We start from the raw sequence: 21,939 nt of genomic DNA, 5'->3' as shown, positions 1-21,939 counted from the left end.
TGCCGAAATTTTCTTAAATGCTAAAACACGACTAACATGTGGTCACTATTGAGACAAAGTATTCAAAGAGTGGGATAGGATGGTAACCCGGCCCTATGTAAGCCCTATTGTGAACAGAATTGAGTACCCCAACCTTGTTCTTAATTAATTATGTTTTATTATAATTGCAGATGGACCGCAGTTGGATGTACGAAGCATCACGTCTATCTGATGAATATATGATAGGTGTCGAGGAATTTATCAGAGTTGCTATGGAAGATATGGCGAGCAAAGGGAGTGCACTCATGTCGTGTCCTTGTCGTGATTGTAACAATGGTCAAAAATTTTCCAACCCGACCCAAGTGAAGAACCATTTAATCCGTCGTGGATTCAAGCAAGGATATAAGTGTTGGTTATGGCACGGTGAGAGTTTGTCAACCGGCATAGGTACTGGTACTGAGCATCAGGATTACCATACCGGTGATAATGACGGGAATAATCTCCGGGGATTGGAAACCGACATAGGCACTCGTACCCAGCATCAGGAATACCATACCGAAGAAAATGATGATATGGTGGTAGATAGGTGTGATAATTTTGATCAAATGTTACGTGATTTAGAAGAGGATTTTGATAATGATAAGCAATATTGTTTATTTGAGAATTTGTACGAAGATTCTAATAAGGAATTGTATCCTGGTTGTTCGAAATTTTCAAAATTGAAAGGTGTATTAAAATTATATAACCTTAAAGCATCTAACGGATGGAGTGATAGAAGTTTTACCGAGTTATTACAAATTTTGAAAGAAATGCTTCCGGATGGGAACGAGATACCACCTAATGTTTATGAAGCGAAGAAAATATTGTGCCCAGTGGATTTGGAAGTTCAAAGAATACACGCGTGTCCAAATGATTGTATATTATATCGAAATGAGTATAAAGATCTTCACGAGTGTCCAAAATGTGGTGTATCACGTTACAAACCAAAGCAGATAACTAGCGATAAAAGTGATTATTGTAACCCGAATAAAGGACCTCCGGCAAAAGCATTGTGGTACCTCCCCGTGAAACCGAGATTGAAACGTTTGTTCTCAAATGCTAAAGATGCAAAATTAGTGCGTTGGCATGCAGATAACCGGAAAAAGGATGGAAAATTACGGCACCCCGCTGATTCTCCTCAGTGGAGAAATATTGACAGAGAGTTTCCCGAATTCGGACGTGACCCTAGAAATCTAAAGCTTGGGCTGAGTGCAGATGGAATAAATCCGCATAGTAGCATGAGCAGCAAGCATAGCAGTTGGCCGGTTCTATTATGCATTTATAATCTTCCGCCTTGGTTATGTATGAAACGCAAATACATCATGTTGACCTTGCTCATATCAGGACCCAAACAGCCCGGGAACGACATAGATGTGTATCTAGCACCATTAATTGATGATTTAAAAGAATTATGGCAACCCGGAGTGCCGATATTTGATGCATACAGTAAGGAGAAATTCACTTTACGGGCCATGCTTTTCTGCACCATTAATGATTTTCCGGCTTATGGAAATTTATCCGGTTACAGTGTCAAAGGAGAGAAAGCGTGCCCTGTTTGCCTGGACGATACAGTCGATGTGTGGCTACCTAACTCCTCTAAAAACGTGTACATGGGTCATCGTAGATTTCTTCCTGCCAACCACGTACACCGAAAAAGAAAGAAAGAATTCAATGGGAAAACCGAGAATACCAGAGCAAATTATCCGTTGACCGGTAAAGCTGTTTACTCGCGAGTAAAGGATATCACAGTTCAATTTAGGAAATTTAAAAAAAAGGCGGTGAGAAAGAAAGGGACACCGAAAATTAGTTGGAAGAAGATGTCAATATTCTGGGATTTACCATACTGGCAGCACTTAGATGTTCGACACTGTCTCGATGTGATGCATGTGGTTAAAAATGTGTGTGATAGCCTGGTTGGAACATTATTGAATATTCCGGGTAAGACTAAGGACGGTATCAATGCTCGGAAAGACATGCAATTCTTGAACATACGGTCGGATCTACAACCAACAGAGAAAGAAAGAGAAAGTGGAAAAACTTGTATATATCTAAAACCCGCAATGCATACGCTGTCGAAAGCAGAGAAGAAAAGCTTATTGGAATGCCTTCATGGTGTCAAAGTTCCATCTGGATATTCTTCGAATTTTAAAAACCTAGTTTCACTGGAAGATTTAAAATTGACAGGAATGAAGTCTCACGACTGTCATGTTTTAATGACACAGCTTCTTCCTGTTGCAATTCGGGGCATATTGCCAAAGTGTGTTAGGCAGACCATCACGAAGCTTTGCTTTTTCTTTAACGCCATCTGTTGCAAAGTAAATGATACTGTTACGCTAGATGCTATGCAGAAGGAGGTTGTTGTCACTCTTTGTCATCTTGAAATGTATTTTCCGCCGTCCTTTTTTGATATCATGGTTCATTTAATCGTTCACCTAATTAGAGAAATTAAGATGTGTGGACCTGTCTTCTTGCGGTACATGTATCCGTTCGAGAGATACATGGGCTTGTTAAAGGCATATGTAAGGAATCGATATCGGCCTGAGGGCAGCATTGTAAGAGCTTATGCTGCCGAAGAGGTTATTGAGTTTTGTACTAATTACATGGACGATGCGAAAGCTATTGGCATCCCTAAATCTCGGCACGAGGGTAGACTTCACGGGGTAGGCACAATCGGTGCAAAATTATTCGAGCCCGACCGTACAACGATGTCACTAGCACATTTCCATGTTTTGCAACACCTCACTGACGTTCATCCATTTTGGGACGAGCATATGACTCTCTTGCGGCAACAGAATCCCAGCAAATCCGACAAGTGGTTAATCGGCGAACACAATAAAAAGTTTGAAGGATGGTTTACACGTAGAGTCATGCAAGCTCCAGAGGGAGAAAACATTAAAGAAACTGTCAGATTGTTGGCTCTTGGTCCAGTCCATGTCGTTAGGACCTTCCAAGGATATGACATCAACGGTTACACATTTTACACAAGCAAGCAAGATTCAAAGAGTACCGTGCAAAACAGTGGAGTGACGTTAGTAGCCGTTTCGAGTGATTTGTCAGATCCTAAAGGTGCCGGACCATCGCATGCATCGATGTCATATTACGGATTTGTTGAAGAAATTTGGGAGCTCGATTATAGAAAATTTAACATCCCGTTATTTATGTGTAAATGGGTCGATAACCGTAGGGGGGTTAAAGTCGACGAAGATGGTTTTATTTTGGTGGATTTCAGTAAGGCTGGATACAAGGATGATCCATTTATACTTGCAAGACAAGCCACACAAGTGTTCTACATAACTGATCCCACCGATCGTTCCAGACATGTTGTCCTCCCTGGTAAAAGACGTATAATCGGAATTGGTAATGTAGAAGACGAAGAAGCGTACGATCATTTTGATGAGATACCACCGTTTTCTACTGGCATGGCATTTTTACCAAGCGGTGATGGAAACGAAACAAGTCACACGCGCAACGATCATAATGAAGGAGAATGGATTGAAGGTGTTCCCACTAGCAACAATCCCTAAAAGCTTATGAGTACGTCAAAATATAAAAATATGAAAATGTGAGTTAATATTCGTTAATATTACTGACTTTATAATTTTTTTTTCAGGATGAATTGAACCACTAGTCAGTGAGAAGCATGCAAGTAATTCTTCGAAATTTGTTGTAGCTTATATCTATTCATGGCGAAAAATATTTATTTAATGAAGATATTTATGAAGCATGCAATTATTTTTGGTAAGCTCGATATTTAAATTCTTCCCAATCTTTTTCTTCACATGTTAGTCGTGTTTTAGCCCATTTTTCTTTCAATTTAAAGGTTAGAAAGTTAGTAACACACATTTTTCTTTCAATTATTATATACAAAATTAGAAAAGTAACTTACACATTAAAATTTATTTTGTAAAATTGTATTATTATTTTATTCTAATATAATTCTTAAAAATGATGACATCCTAAAATTTATTTTAGTATTACATTCTTAAAAATCTACTCATATTTACTTAAACAAAACCAGATTAATTATTCCTCAAATATAAGAAAAAACTATTTCATTCTAACATAATTCTTAAAGATTATGACATCTTATATTTTATTTTGTAAAATGTATTACTTCCAATTTATTTTAATAATAACCATTTAATTATCGAATAGATTATTTCATAAAACATATCTTAAAATTTTTATACATATTCCAGAGATATTATATTAGTAATTAACTTACATATTTCTCAAACACATCTAATAAATCAACTTAAATCAGAAAACAGAATCTGGATCGGTTCTTCCCTAAAAACCGATCCAGATAGTTATCTGGATCGGTTCTTCAGTAAAAACCGATCCAGATGCCCATTTTTCTTTCAATTTAAAGGTTAGAAAGTTAGTAACACACATTTTTCTTTCAATTATTATATACAAAATTAGAAAAGTAACTTACACATTAAAATTTATTTTGTAAAATTGTATTATTATTTTATTCTAATATAATTCTTAAAAATGATGACATCCTAAAATTTATTTTAGTATTACATTCTTAAAAATCTACTCATATTTACTTAAACAAAACCAGATTAATTATTCCTCAAATATAAGAAAAAACTATTTCATTCTAACATAATTCTTAAAGATTATGACATCTTATATTTTATTTTGTAAAATGTATTACTTCCAATTTATTTTAATAATAACCATTTAATTATCGAATAGATTATTTCATAAAACATATCTTAAAATTTTTATACATATTCCAGAGATATTATATTAGTAATTAACTTACATATTTCTCAAACACATCTAATAAATCAACTTAAATCAGAAAACAGAATCTGGATCGGTTCTTCCCTAAAAACCGATCCAGATAGTTATCTGGATCGGTTCTTCAGTAAAAACCGATCCAGATGCCCATTTTTCTTTCAATTTAAAGGTTAGAAAGTTAGTAACACACATTTTTCTTTCAATTATTATATACAAAATTAGAAAAGTAACTTACACATTAAAATTTATTTTGTAAAATTGTATTATTATTTTATTCTAATATAATTCTTAAAAATGATGACATCCTAAAATTTATTTTAGTATTACATTCTTAAAAATCTACTCATATTTACTTAAACAAAACCAGATTAATTATTCCTCAAATATAAGAAAAAACTATTTCATTCTAACATAATTCTTAAAGATTATGACATCTTATATTTTATTTTGTAAAATGTATTACTTCCAATTTATTTTAATAATAACCATTTAATTATCGAATAGATTATTTCATAAAACATATCTTAAAATTTTTATACATATTCCAGAGATATTATATTAGTAATTAACTTACATATTTCTCAAACACATCTAATAAATCAACTTAAATCAGAAAACAGAATCTGGATCGGTTCTTCCCTAAAAACCGATCCAGATAGTTATCTGGATCGGTTCTTCAGTAAAAACCGATCCAGATAGTTATCTGGATCGGTTCTTCAGTAAAAACCGATCCAGATAGTTTGAAATAAATACCATGCATGACCTATCCACCTATCTGGATCGGTTTTAGTCTAATAACCGATCCAGATACTATCTGGATCGGTTATTAGACTAAAACCGATCCAGATAGGTGTCTCCTTGGCGCCTATTGCAATACTTGGGGATGCATCGGCTCCTCCTCAAAACCCTTGGCCTCTCCTCTCCTTAGACTAAAACCTCAAATTAAACCCGTGGCTTCTTCTTCTCAAAACCCTTGGCCTCTCTTGTCCTTCTCAAAACCGTTGTTCAAACCTTGTGGATGCATCGGCTCCACCCTCTCCTCCTCCTCAAAACCTAGTCCGCCGCCTCTTCTCCTCCACTCCTCCCTCTCCGTCGGCTTGGTGGCCCCGCCTCTTGCAATACTTACATGTGGATTTGATCTCCAAATCAAACCCGTGGCTTGGTGGCCTCTCCTTAAAATCAAACCCGTGGCCTCTCCTCCACTCCTTCCTCTCCGTTGGCTTGGTGGCCCCGCCTCTCTCTTAAACCCGGCCCTCTCTCTCAAATTCGGGTAAGTCCCATCTCCCTCTCCCTCTCTAAAATTGATTTGTTAGGAATGGTTTAGAAATTGTTAGCATTTTGAATTAGAAATTGTTGTTTGGATCGGATTAGAAATTGTTGCTAATTAATTCGGTTTATTATGAATTTTTTAGAAATTGTTAGCATTGTGAGAAATTGTTACCATTGTGAGAATTGTTGTTAATTGTTGTATTATCTCCTCTTTATTTTATGCATGGATTGTTAGCATTGTGAGAAATTGTTACCATTGTGAGAATTTAATTTGGTATTTGTTGCTAATTAATTCGGTTTATTTAATTATATTTGTTAACCCTAGTTACTCAAGTATAATTGGTACCAAGGCATTGTGAGAATTTTATTTGGTATTTGTTGATAATTAATTCGGGTAATTAATTCGGTTTATTTAATTATTTTTGTTAACCCTAGATTAGATCAATTTTGTGGTCTCATTTTAATTTTATGCATGGATTGGATTATCTCCTCTTTATTTCATTGTATAATCGGGTAATTGCATTGCTATTAATTGTTGTATGGTATAACTTTGTTGTACTAATTATAGTTCTCTAGAGATAATGTAGCATTGAGTTCAATTAATTGTTTTAAAAATAAAACAGATATGGAAGGTGACAGTGATCATGATGGTAGTGTGTCGGCATCGATTAAGAAACGAGGAAGAGGGCCTAACAAAATTAAGGAGAAGTTTAACGAGAAAGACAAAACGCTGGAACTTGACAAATATTTCAGGCCGGTTGTTACTCGAGAGACAACGAGTTTTGCAACGGATTTTGGGATATTGGTAAGAAGGACTATTCCTATAAGGTTCCAACTATGGAAAGATGTTCCAGATGAGTACAAGCAAAAAATATGGGAAATACTTAAGGTAGATAACATGGTACTAATTTCATTAAAAAGAATTTGATTAGTTTAACTACAAACCCTAATTTCTATTTGTTTGGTAGGTGAGCTGGAAATTACCCGAAAAAGTAGAAGTGAAGAAATATTATTATCAGAAAATGGCTACTTGTCTCCGGAAGTTCAGAACCGAGTTGACTAGAGTGTGGCGCGAGGGTGAGACGCCCGATTTTGGTAAGCTCCAGATTGAAGAAAAAGATTGGGAAGAATTTGTCAAGTACCGAATGACAGCGGAATTTGATGTATGTTTATTTCTAGGAACCACCTATCTTATCTCTAATCTAGAATTCAAATTTATTTATAATTAAGGCCAATTATTTATTTGTTGAAATTGAAGGCTGCCAGCCAGATTGGGAAGGAGAACCAGACCCACAACAAGTATCCGCATTTCTTGGGATCCAGAGGTTACAGTGGTGAAGGTTTCCAAAAAAGACTTAAAGATGCTATGCAGGCGATTGCAGATGAGAAAGCATCTAGTGATCCGTCTTCCCAAGGGTCAACTAGTACTGTATTGACACCAGATGAGCTTGTTGATTTGTCTGTTGAGCATAGGCACGTCACATGGAAACTAGCCAGACAGAAGCTCTCAGACGAGACCAAGGAACTCTTTTATCCAGAAACATACATACCAGTCATCAACAAAATTGTGAGGGTTTAGATATTGTTATTAATTGAAATTCAACTTTAAATTATTATGTTGTAACATGCATGTTATCATTTCAGGAAGAACAAGAAGCGGCTTTCAAACAAGGCCAGTTGGCGGTGGTACGATACGAGGATGTTCTAGGAAAATCTCTGCCAAATACGGAACATCCTGGGAGGGTGAGAGGAGTGGGAGGTCTCATTCCACACTCACAAACATTCGGGAAGGGCCGGATAAGGAGGACACGTACCTCGAAGACATCAGAAGAAGAAATTAACGCAAGAGTGGATCAAAGAGTGGAGGAGAGAGTAAGAGGAATAGAGGAGAGATTACGGCAAGAAATAACCGAACAAATGAAATCTGAACTTGCAATTTTGGTTCGGCAGACGATGGGCCAACAAGAAAAGACGTTTACCCCAACGGTCCTTCAGAGCAGCTGCCAGTCAGTCAAACCATATACCGATCTTTCCGAGTTTACTGAGGTAATGCAAATTCAGATTTAAATCAGTTGGCATATGCCTTAGTTTCATATATATTCGGATTTTATTCGAGTAAATACATATACTTGTACAGGAGGCAGAACTCAGCTGCAAACTCATGGCGAAAGTAGGTGAGAATACTATTGTGGTGGCCATGGGGACAATTCATGTTCCAGTTGCACCCGGTGGAACAATTCACAACAGGCCGATGCCGCCCGACCATGCAAGAGTAACGGTGGATGGTGTTAAAGATGCGGACTTCCTAGAGCTCCCCTTACCTGTACCAAATGGTGAGCAGTTAACCCTTGGATCGGTCCTCGGCAGTTTCACTGCATGGCCGATGCCCATGATATTGACAGGTTCAGATGAGGTATGTTATTGCTAAGTTTACTTCTTAATTTGTATCTATATGACAGAGTCATGGTTCATTATGGATTTTATTTCAATTTATTACGAAATTTTGCAGGAACCACGCGAAGAGGTACATCTTCCTTTAGGTGGGAAAGCAACGAGTCACTGCAAGGCGTTTGATGGTATCAACTTTGACAAGCTGGGACGAACATTCAAGCATCTGCGTGATCGATTTGCGGAGCTAGATGGCAGTCCATTCAAAATCGATCCGCCACTTGATCTTTTTTGTTCAGCAGACTCCATATCTGTTTATGCAGATGATTATGCGGCCTTGCTTGCACCACGGGAGTGGCTCACTGGACCAATCATTCAGATGTGGATGCTGTGAGTTAATATTCGTAATAATTATAGAATTTAGTACCTTCAATTCAAATAAAACAAATTTGAGAACACCTGTATGCCTTCTTTTTTTTAGGTATTGGCACAAATACATCAAGGAGGAATTTCCCGATGTGCAGGTTGGTTTCATGGACCCCCAGCGGACGAATGCCACCATGCTAAGTGATGATCGAGGAGGTGTACTTCAATACATAGGGCAAGCACTCAACGGAAATCGGGACAAGAGATTGATATTTATACCCTATCACCACATGTTAGTGTTATATATATATTCTATTTTTATTATATTTATGTCAAAATATAAAAATTATATAATATGACATTCTACAAACCTAACATGCAGCAATCATTGGGTATTGACCGTGCTTATGCCAAGAGAAAGTGCATTGTACGTGTACGATTCCGATAAGAAAAGTAAAAAAATGCTAATGATCACTGCTGCGGTCGAGGAGTAAGTGACATCCTAAATTTTACGTTTGTTTAGAATGCATTAGATTTTTTTATTATTTTATCATTTATCATTTTAAATATCTCTCGTAAGTACTGATTGTTCAATGTGTTCATATTTCAACAGTGTCTTCAACAGGGTAATGGAGACTTCTTTGACGATTCATAACGATTGCAAGGTAATAGTTTCTATTGAGATATATGATTATAAGACAAAAATTGTGATTATATAACCTTAAAGCCATTTGTATGCTCATTAACATACATTTCAATTTTTTCAAACTTATTATGTAGTGCCCACAACAACCAGACGGCTGGGAATGTGCATATTATGTCATGTTGCTCATGCAAGACATAATAAATGAACACATATATACTTTTCCAAACTTAAAGGTATGCATTTATATATTTTCAAAAAGTATTTAAGCATTGTTGTTTCAAATATAATAAAATACACAATTAATTGTGCATGCTCTTCTATCTTTTAAAAAATGTAGGATATTCCCGCCAAACATACTGTACAACGCTTGAGCAACTTACGAAAAATGTGGGTTCAAATTTTCCTGAAAGAGGTACAGTAGACATGAAGTACAACAATTTAGGATGTGTAAACTTAATCTGTAGGATGTGTATGTCTATGATATTTAATTTAGGATTTGTACGTGATTTGTATGTGTAAACATAATTTATGATACGTAAACTTAATTTGTAGGATGTGTTTGATATCTATTTTTGATTTGTATACATATATATATTTATCAATCTGTGATTTGTATCGGTAGCATTTTAATTGGGCCAGCATATATATATAAATGGAAGCTGGCCAAATAATTAAAATTCTATTTTTTACATTCAACCAAACATCTGGATCGGTTATTAATTAAAAAACCGATCTAGATGTGTTTTTTTAATAAAAAAAAAATACAAAAAAACTATCAGGATCAGTTATTAATTAAAAAACCGATCTAGATGTGTTTTTTTAATAAAAAAAAATACAATAAAACTATCAGGATCGGTTTTACATAAAAACCGATCTTGATAGTAGGTATCTGGATCGGTTATTATTAAAAAACCGATCTAGATGTGTTTTTTAATAAAAAAAAATACAAAAAAACTATCAGGATCGGTTTTACATAAAAACCGATCTTGATAGTAGGTATCTGGATCGGTTATTATTAAAAAACCGATCTAGATGTGTTTTTTAATAAAAAAAAATACAAAAAAACTATCAGGATCGGTTTTACATAACAACCGATCTTGATAGTACGTATCTGGATCGGTTATTAATTAAAAAACCGATCTAGATGTGTTTTTTTTAATTAAAAAAAATACAAAAAAACTATCAGGATCGGTTTTACATAAAAACCGATCTTGATAGTACGTATCTGGATCGGTTATTAATTAAAAAACCGATCTAGATGTGTTTTTTTAATAAAAAAAAATACAAAAAAACTATCAGGATCGGTTTTACATAACAACCGATCTTGATAGTACGTATCTGGATCGGTTATTAATTAAAAAACCGATCTAGATGTGTTTTTTTTAATTAAAAAAAATACAAAAAAACTATCATGATCGGTTTTACATAAAAACCGATCTTGATAGTACGTATCTGGATCGGTTATTAATTAAAAAACCGATCTAGATGTGTTTTTTTTAATAAAAAAAATACAAAAAAACTATCAGGATCGGTTTTACATAAAAACCGATCTTGATAGTACGTATCTGGATCGGTTATTATTAAAAAACCGATCTAGATGTGTTTTTTTAATTAAAAAAAAATACAAAAAAACTATCAGGATCGGTTGTACATAAAAACCGATCCTGATAGTACGTATCTGGATCGGTTATTACTCAAAAACCGATCTAGATAACAACTATTAAGATCGGTTTTATTAAAAACCGATCCTAATAGTTTCTATTTGGATCGGTTGTTTAAAAAATATAAAACCGATCCTGATAGTATCAGTATCGCCTTCATCAGGATCGGTTGGATTCCGATACTGATATGTGTTTATAACCGATCCTGATTCCATATTTTCCACTAGTGCCACTTAAAGAGTATCAGAACAACTAAAATCAGCATAGACTCATCAATAACAGTTCCTCATATTTCAAAAATTAGCATAGACTCATTACAAAAAGCTACACTCACAAGTAAAGCATTACTTGCATATTATTGCAATAAATATACCAATCAGCACAACTAAAATCATAAAAATCATAGCAACAAGTAACGTAATCTGCTTCGCTAATGCAACAAGTTGGGGAGTTTGATTGATACAATTAATATTCAAAGATAGAAGACTTAATTTCCTCTGGATGAATCGACGTCAATTTTATTGCAGGTCCGATATATGAGGATGCATGCATGGCTGATACTTTAATATATATATATATATATATATATATAGTTCTCGATTGCCTGTGAAAACAACAAATTAACAGTTTATCTATGATATGATCTGACACTCATTTACATTTACATTGCACTACCAATCTACCATGCATGCATATATGGTGACATTAACACCGGAACATTAATTTACACCTTGTTTGGGCTTTGCAACATTGGTATACTCACAATGGGCCGCACCGCATACAAAGATTATGGATACAACACACACACACACACATATATATAGTATAAAAGTTCAGATGTTTGGGCTCAGTTGTATAAATTTAGATCCAAATTGTTTCAATATCTTTGGTTTTGATTTCATCAGTTTTAGTTATATAACAGTCACATAAACATAAATTGAATAGCTGTGGTTGGGAACACCGACCTATTTCTGGAAGAGCAAAGAATTAAAATAGGCATTCTTTTGGCATGCCACATACATGCTTTTTTTTGTCATGTTATATACATTACATAGTATATTTGATTAATATGTAGTGCGAATCAGAAAGAAATATATGGCACGCTGTGACATGACGTGACAAATACATTATAATTTAATCACCTGATGTGATGTGATATAACTAAAATAGTAAATGACAATCATATCATGTGAATAATCATATTACGTATGGTCACCCTGTGATTACATGTGATGTAACATAACGTGACGTTAATTTGTCACGTCAAACTTTTTTTTATATTTCAATTTAAATTGTTGAAAATTAAACAAATAACAATATAAAAAATATAAAACATTCTAAAATAAATAAATAAATATTGCAAATATCATTTTTTTTTTAGAAAAAGTCGTTGGACATCTGACATTATTTTAAAATTTTAAATAACAAATATTTATTGGACTAAACAAGAGAAAATAAAAACAAGTAATACATGTTTACCGGTATCATTGAACTTACAATAAAAAAGAAACCTGGATACTCTCTGTGTACTAAGAAAAGTTGAAAATTAATTAGAAAAAAATAGATACTTTATGTTTTATACTATGATGTGACCACGTAACATTACGTTACGTGATTGGTTCACGTGACATGATGTGACGTGTAATTTTTGCTCGAATATGGTCATATCAGGCGACACATGAGTCACGTTACATAATCAACACACGTAGCGTTCTACGATTTTGACTAATGACGGCGTGACAAATTTTCTTCACTAAGTATGATGACTAGCATTTTGGGGGAAACTTGTTTTGAAACCTTTTGATTTTGGGCTTTGACAATAATAGGCTAGGCATTACGGGCCGAGTAAAACTCTAATGCTTAATCCGATGATCCAGTAGTTCCATGCCAAGGTTTTGTATTGATAATTGTTTTTTGTGTAAATTTTGTCTAATGTTAATTAATGAACTTAAAACGAAAACAAAATTCTATCGTTAACCTTTAATATTGACCAGTGCCAGATCGATTAAATTACAAAAATAGAATATTTATTTTCCAACCTGATCTTACTTGGCCAGCACGCAGCTCAAGCAACTTGGCAACCACGCATACTGCAGAAATCTATAAATATTTTTATTTCAAGAGAACAATTAAATTCCATCCTCCAAAATCAATCCCATAAAGAAACAATGCGACGCGAAGGCCGGCAACACGGCTATGTCCGTACCCATATCGTCCTGTCAGAGGCTTGTGCCGATGTATCGGAAGATCATCAGACAAGAATCACAAAGAATAAACCAAGTAAAATGCCAGTTGCCAGGGTGTTTGCGAAGGTGTCGAGGAAACCGACCAACCACTCAAAATTCACCGGAAAATGCAACAAGCAGATGTGCGTGTCCTGCCGCGAGGCGCCGGCCTCCAAATCAAAGAACAAGTCTAAAGGAACGCGCAAATTCAGGGCTTTTACGGATGATGAGGGGCTTCACCAAGCAATTGTTGATGTTAAATATTCCATTCCTGTGGCTATGGCTATGGATGATGAGCGACATTATCAACTTTCAGACGGTTTATAGGCGAAATTTGAGCGTTGCTTGGTAAATACTAAATAGGCGAAATTTAACCTATATATTTTGTTGCAGTGCAGTACTAGTATACAATTTTATTTTGTCTTTATTGATTATGCGCTGTGTGAAGTCAAAATAGCTATGTTAATATCTTTACCCGGTTTTTCCTTTTTGCCTGTGTTTTTTGTTTTTCAAACATTTTTTTGTGTGGTTTCCCTTCTCTGCTTCTTCAATCAGTGATCATGTATTGTTTAGTAAACTCACTAAATCGTCCTATTTGGAACTTAATTCAATTGCATGCTGCTTAATTGAGATCTTCTCATTTGAAGTTACAGAAGCTTTGACTTGTATGCAAATATGAGATATGGAGTAAAGCTTTGACATCGTAATAATAATTTAAAAAAAAAAAAACACATTGAAAAGAAAAATTAATATAACAGCATTGGATGGTTTTGAGAGAAGGTCAAATAAAAAAAAAAAAAAAAGACAAACTGAAAGGAAGATTGAACTTGTGGATTAGCAAGCTCATGGTATAGAAATCAATACCATTTAAATGAACGGGCCAATGAATTGAAACTGAGCTCAAGTGGGACTCATGGTGATTAGAAGATTCAAATAATTTGTCTTTATGGTTTCCCAATTTTTCTACTTTTATGAAATTAACAAATTTGCATCTGCAACTCAACATTAGAAAATTTTGTAATTTATTCGGAACTGAAATAGAAAATCAAGTTCAACAAATTGTTACAGTGATTTTGTTTTTTCAATGTCTAACGAACAAAACATGTTGGTTTCAAGTTAAATGTTTTTCTTAACATCCTTTTTTATAGTTAGAGCGGTAGTTTAGCTTTCAGTAAATTTTCATATATTTTGAGAGTTTTGAAAGTAAAGAAGAAAAAGTAAGCCTTGGATGCTATCTATAACATAAGGTCATCTATGCTACGGCCTAAAAATCTATTGCATAAACTTCAAATTTTGATTTAAATAGCTCAATAAATTAGTTATATAATAAACTTGTAATATAATAATTTTTACTATTTTGGAATTCTTTTACTACTTTTTATGATTTATGAAAGATGACTAAAAATGATCTAAAAATAAAAAAAATTTGCCAATATCATAGACCATTTTTTTGCCATCTTTTATAAATCATAAAAAATAGTAAAAAAAATTCCAAAGTAAAAATTAATATTCTACAAGTTTATTATATAACCAATTTATTGTTGAGTTATTTAAATCTGGAAGTTTACTTAAATCAAAGTTTATTAAAAAAAATGTAAAATTTGATCTGGAAACACATTTTCAGAGTTCTATGGTACTTTGCGAAGTAAAGCGAGTGTTTTACTTCACATTTATATCTTCAATTTCAAAGTTCAAAACGTCGATCCGAATCGTTCAAGTTAATCTCCATATTAAATTGTGCTTGGAGACCAAATATATTTTTTGAAAAAAAATTCCTATTTCTTTAGAATTTTTGAAAACCGTTGTTTTTCAAAAAAAATTGGACCATCAAAAGCAACAATTTTCAAAAATTCTAAAGAAATAGTAAAAAAATTTGGTCTCCTATCACAATTTAATATGGAGATCAAGTTGAATAGTTCGAATCGACGTTTTGAACTTCAAAATCACAAAATATGAACGTGAAGTAAAACACTCGCTTTACTTCGCAAAGTACCATAGCCCAACACACACACACTCTCTCTCTCTCTATATATATATATAGAGAGAGAGATAGGCTAATGTGCTTTCGATAGAATATGGGCCGAAATACACACGGCCCAAATTTGAAATTTCAAAATCCAAAAAGTCAATTTGAACCGTTCATCTTGTTCTCCATACTAATATGTGCTTGGAGACCAAATTTTACATTTTTCTGAATATTTTTACTATTTATTAAGCCATTTTGAAAATCGTTGATCCAACGGTTTTACTGTTTTGTTAAGCCACCGTTGGATCAGCCATTTTCAAAGTGACTTAATAAATAGTAAAAAAAATCAGAAAAATGTAAAATTTGGTATCCAAGCACATATTAATATGGAGAACAAGATGAACGGTTCAGATCGACTTTTTGAATTTTGAAATTTCAAATTTGGACCGTGTGTATTTCGGCCCATATGCTACCGAAAGCATATTAGCCAATCTCTCTCTCTCTATATATATAGAGAGAGAGAGAGAGATGGGCTATGGTGAGTTTCGAAGTAAAGCGACTATTTTACTTCACACTCATATTTTGCAATTTGAAAATCTAAACGACCGATCCGAACCACTCAACATGATCTCCATATTGAAATGTGCTTAGAGACCAAATTTTACATTTTTTGGAATTTTTTTACTATTTATTAAGCAATTTTGAAAATCGCTGATCCGATGGTTCAGAAATTTTTACTTTCACAGCAAAACAACAGTTTTCAAAATTGCTTAATAAATAGTAAAAAATTCCAAAAAATATAAAATTTGGTCTCCAAGCACATTTCAATATGAAGATCATGTTGAGCGTTTGGATCGATCGTTTGGACTTTCAAAATGAAAATACGGCATGAAGTAGAAACGCGTTTTACTTCACAACTCACCGTAGCTCATATATATATATAGAGAGAGATGGGCTACGGTGAGTTGCGAAGTATAGCGACTATTTTACTTCATGCTCATATTTTGCGATTTTTAAGTTCAAAACGTCGATCCGAACCGTTCATCTTGTTCTCCATATTGAAATGTGCTTGGAGACCAAATTTTATATTTTTTGGAATTTTTTTACTATTTATTAAGCAATTTTGAAAGTCGCTGATCTGATGGTCCAGAAAATTTTACTTTTTTTTACTGTTCACAGCAAAACAGCAATTTTCAAAAATGCTTAATAAATAGTAAAAAAAATTCCAAAAAATGTAAAATTTGGTCTCCAAGCACATTTCAATATGGATTAAACATCTAACGGTTCGGATCGGTCGTTTGAACTTTCAAAATAAAAATACGGCGTGAAGTAGAAATGCGTTTTACTTCGCAACTCACCGTAGCCCACCTCTATATATATATATAATAGAACTAGGGTGTTCTTAAGTTTACCAAGTTCCTTGGTGAACTCAGGTCTAAAACCCATCGAACCGGCTTTAAACGACGAATATGAACCGTTGAAACTCGTCTACTTTACGAGAGATGCGTCTACATATAAAAATTTTTAATTTTGAAATTAATTTTGCATAGCGTCAAGTAGTCAAAAAAACCTTCCAAAAATGAATGCTTTAAAATTAATTTGCTAACCTTCTAATTTTGACCATTTGACTTTATACTAAATTAGTTCAAATGTTTAAAATTTTCAAATGTAGATGCATCACTCATAAAGGTAGGCGGATTTCAACAGTTTAGATTCGTTATTTGAAGCCGATTTGATGGGGTTTAGACTTGAGTTCACCAAAGGACTTGGTGAACTTAAGAACACCCTAGTTCTACTCTCTCTCTCTCTCTCTCTATATATATATATATGAGGTTGGCTACTCTACTTTCATAAGCATATGAGGCATATGCTTATAAGTTATTTTTTTCATTTTTAATATCTAAATGGTCGATCTGAAGTACTCAACATGTTCTCCATACTAGAATGTGTTTGGAGACTGAATTTTATATTTTTTTGAATTTTTTTTACTATTTTTTTAGAATTTTTCAAAACAGTCATAAAAAATATTAATATTAATATATATATATATATATATGAAAAACCTTCTTTTGAAAAATTCTTAAAAAATAGTAAATTTTTTTTCAAACAATATAAAATTTGGTCTCCAAGCACATTATAGTATGAAGAACATGTTGAGTGTTTCAGATCAACTATTTAGACATTAAAAATGCAAAAAGAACTTATAAGCATATGCACTCATATGCTTATGAAAGTAGAGTAGCCAACCCCTCTCCCTCTATCCATGAAACACTCACTGAAATAATGCACGCGTGTTTGGATTAATATCAAACCTTGTTTGGAAAAGCTAGCACAGAAACAAAAAAAATGTGTCTTTGTCATGCCATATTGATGCTTTGCAAGCCAAAGAAGTTTCATTAATTAACATGTGGCGAGAATAAATTGTGTATGATCTCAAACTTTCTCACGGAACGATATTTACTTATTTACTTACAGAATAGCTAAATTCAGAATCAATGAATTATTGATTAGCTCATTACATATCTGCTTACAGAATAACTAAATTCATCTAATGACATGAAACAAAAATATATATGTGTGTGTGTGTGTGTGTGTGTGTGTGTGTGTGTTGCGTTTTCAGCCGGATGTCATGTCTTTCTTCTTTTTAAAAAGTTACATGCATTTAATTAAAAACGTTGAAACCTTGATCATGCATTCTAATTTAAGATTTCAATGCTTCACTTATATAGGACAAAAATATGCAATATATACGTAGTTCCCCTCCATTTCCAGCTTCAAAGTTTAATTGTTGATTGAAGTTCTATTTTTAAAACTTAAAAACCTATCTAATTTTCCAGTTGCATATCACCTGAAAATTAAGACGATAAATCAAATTAAATCATCTTTGTGTTCATTAATTATGAAGACATTGTAGCACTTAGTTATTACTTATTACTGATGATAATACAATAATAGTTAATTACTTCATTCATTAATATTAAGACACCACAATTTCAATTTTGATTAATGGGTACGTATAAATTTTGCTCTAGTTCAAACTTAGTCCAAATTAAATTCCTATTTGTACCCGTTCTTTTAGTCCCTTCAACAAAGTACTCCAAAGGTGTTGTTTCTGTCTAGGGGGAATAGTATTAGACTATTAGTATATCAGACAATATACTGAAATTTCTCTCTCGATGGGAACAGTTTCAGTTACAAGTTCTAAAACCTTTTCTCTGAACTAGTGATTCATCCAGTAGATCAGAACAAATTCCCCCAGTCCAGAAATAAAATATACTGAATAAATTACCTAAATGAAACTTGCGGAACCAGAAAAATTCTGCACTACATCCTCTGAAATTCCGTAGCATTACCAGCAGTCAAGCAACTAAAAAGTCAGTGCGCGTTAATTGTTACATTAATCAAATGGAGGCCGGAGACTCGATCTCATACATACTAAGTTCATAGGCCAGTTACTAAGTTCCTATCTTCATTATTTGAACTACACCAACAGTAGTTATTCCTGTGTTCTCTTGACACCTTGTTGTTTCTCTTTACAAAGAAATATCGGGGCATGTTCTACAACGATCTCACCTTGTCATATATTGGGTTTTACATTTGGTCTTTGACCCCCAAAGAAGAACAAAAAAAACAATCAAACTAATTTTCCATTTTACAAAAAGTGGAAGAATATACATCCTAATTATTGGAGCCATATCTATCTCCAACTCAAGCCCATTTCAAGCTAAGTCTTGCAATGGCGCAGGTCCACAAATGCTGGTCAATGAGGAATTTGACCATGACCAATCAGCAAGCAGAGAATTCACGACCTCAGTGGTGCTATATGAATCCCACCAAACATGTCTATGCGGCTCAACACATGCCATATCCTTAGCCTTACATGGTACACCGGTAAGCGGGCCCACCCGACAACATGGATCTTGCACATTTTCAAATCCTATTGGAAAAGGAAAACAAATGAAGGAAGATACCAGTTAATAACTTGATGTAGCATTTAACTGTGGTGATAATACTACTACACAAATGGTGTTATTTTAAGGTATTACCTTCTGCTATCAAACATGATTCTTTTTTAATTTGGTAAGCCCAATTATGCCTTGAATTGCCTTGTGTCAATAATGACATGTATGCTATAACAAGTACACATATATTCCTGTATTAAAATACCCATTTCAAGTTTGAGAAGTGAAGGTCTCTGTTGCAACTTGGATAGAAGAAAGCCAAATCAATTTAATTCTCAATCCGAGCATACAGTACAAACAACTTCTATTCACTTTAACTAATAAATCAGCACTTACACAACAACATAAGTATATAATATCCAACAATAAAGAGAGAGAAAGTTAGTACCATAGATTTTAGGATTTGAGATAATCTCCAAAATACCCTTGTACACATCACAGAACAAAATCTGAGCATTTGGAAGCTCATTTCTCAGATTTTGCAGCCTGGTTTCTAGTATAGCATTGTATCCCTCGATCAGATCATTCACATCAACCACACAATTCCTTCTATCCAATCCACTGTTCCTGCTCCTATGCAACATGACATGTGGCGCACATCCAATAGGACCCAGTCCGATTACTACTATTCTCCTTGCGTCTGCATAATACAGATCCTGCAAATGTACCCAAAAGTTTTTCAATCGCACCTTACATAAAAATGTATTTCCGGATAACACCTTGTATTTTTCAAATTTACAACTAACCCAAAATTGTTTGAGGTATAACACCAACGTTTACAATTCATTGATGGACAAGTGTTAGGAGTTGATAAGTATTCTCCTTCGAACTCAGGTAATGCCTTTTTTATCAAACCTGGATTAAAAAAATCAAGAGCAGTGAATTTTGATTGCAGCTTTTAAAGCCATACGAAATAAAATTTGCAAATATTTGGTTAATGCAAACATCCTAACATTTACTATGCTCAAGAATCATTTACGTGATGAAACTTGAAAGTGACCAAGACTTGCAGCCATGAAAAATGAGTCACGGCACTCAAATGTTAATGTATGCAAATTTTTAATTAAGGACCTAGATAAGAGTAGATTAGTACTAACCAAGAGAAGGCTCGTAATTATATTGTAAGAAAAATTATATCCATCAACAAGGAATTTGATCCTTAAAATATGAAGAAAAAAAAAAAAGCGCCCTGCATTATAAAATAAACAAATTAACTGAAAAGCTGTGTTTGCTACTCTCCAAAACACCCGTAATTCGTTGTTGAAGTTAAAAGTGGTCCTCAAATATGCCCATAGGTTATTAACACATTTGAAAAGAGAAGACAAGGTCAACCATTTCTTACAGAGATTTCGATAGAAATTTTGTCAGGTAATAGACTGTACCAGCTACTAACCTTTATAGCCCGAACCATGTGCGTGACAAGAAGTGGGCCTAGCTTATGCCGTCGATATTTTGGGCTGGAGCTAACCTCAGACTGACGCCTGAAAATTCGCATATAATCATCAGTCCCAAATGAGAGAAGATATAGTGCTGATGATGCCACTTGGGGAGCAATTCTGGGGCCATACTGAAGCTGTAAGAGTTGAATTGCCTCCTCCACTTGCCTTACTTGCCAACTTAGTGTCGGAGAAGAGAATGAGTTGGTAGAAGAGAGAATAGTGCCTTGTGGAGTACCGAAGTTCCACACAGAGGCAGTGAAATTGGAGGATACTGCTAAAGTGTGGAACGGAGGTGGTGGAAGGAGTCCCATTTTCTTAGCTGTTTGAATTTACAAGAGTTCCTGATTAAATTTTGTCAGTATTAAAAAAAGTTTAAATAAATCAATCTTTTTAATCTTTATATTGTTCTATCAAGCTACTCTTTTTTGCAAAAGATTTTACCCGCCTGCTATTAGCATGTTGTCAAAGTACCATAAAAGTAAGGTAAGATGTGCAAATTTTCTTTTGTATATCCTAAACTTTGTATTTTAAGAACAAGTCCAGCCCAACTTCAACTAACGTGAGCAAAATTAGTAAGAAAAAACAAGCATTAGAATGAAATAGAGAAACTAGGCTTCAATTTACTGGAGATTTGGCATTGGAATTTGAAGATTCATATAATATATGACAAAATTGTCCATAATAATCCAATTTTCTCTTCATATTAACCGAGGTAGGATTAGAAATGTACAATTTTCCCAATTAACAGAAAGATAGTGGAATATAGGCACCTCCATAGACATACAAGAAATAATCAAGAAATAATCAAGAAAAATTGTAAAAATATATATGGTCCAAGCCCTTGATCTAAGAGGGGAGTGAAGAAAAGATTGATTACCAATGAAATCAGGGAGTAGAGGATTGGAGCAAGAGGGAAGGGAGAAGTTGAACCAGAGCAGAGCAGTGTAGCGGCTGTTGTGGCGACAGTTGGCCGTAGAATCGCCGAGCACGAAGAGGCTGGAGGCGGAGGTAGGCAGCGCGGCGGTTGGAGAGGCAGTTGCCATAGGATCTGAGAAGAGAAGAAGGGAGAAGAGAAGACCGAGTAGGTGGTGGCCGCGGTGGTATGGTGGCGTCATTACAAGCTATCTCTCTTCAGTTCTCCTCTCCAACCCTCTCTTACTCTCTCTCGACTCTTGAGAGAGTCTTTGGAGTTCGAGCGGGAGTCCAATCTCTTGAGTTAATACATTTAGACAGTCCGATCAGCT

The 21,939-nt window shown here is 34.2% G+C and overlaps 1 protein-coding gene across 1 annotated transcript; it reads right to left on the bottom strand.

Annotated features, from left to right (window-relative positions):
- Nucleotides 1-18,848: 18,848 nt before the first annotated feature.
- LOC144574893 (GDSL esterase/lipase At5g37690-like) lies at nt 18,849-21,900 on the bottom strand. Its single transcript, XM_078324987.1, has 4 exons — nt 21,573-21,900; nt 20,650-21,014; nt 19,645-19,912; nt 18,849-19,231 (listed from the first exon to the last, which is right to left on the bottom strand). Exons 1-4 carry the CDS (start codon nt 21,808-21,810, stop codon nt 19,014-19,016), a joined length of 1,089 nt encoding a protein of 362 aa, XP_078181113.1. The 5' UTR covers nt 21,811-21,900; the 3' UTR covers nt 18,849-19,013.
- Between the last annotated feature and the right edge of the window lie 39 nt (nt 21,901-21,939).

This window comes from Carex rostrata, chromosome 23, assembly GCF_964058835.1.
Source record: "Carex rostrata chromosome 23, lpCarRost1.2, whole genome shotgun sequence".
Classification (NCBI taxonomy): domain Eukaryota; kingdom Viridiplantae; phylum Streptophyta; class Magnoliopsida; order Poales; family Cyperaceae; genus Carex; species Carex rostrata.
The sequence above is the reverse complement of the archived record's forward strand: the minus strand, read 5'-3'. Positions and strand labels throughout refer to the sequence as shown.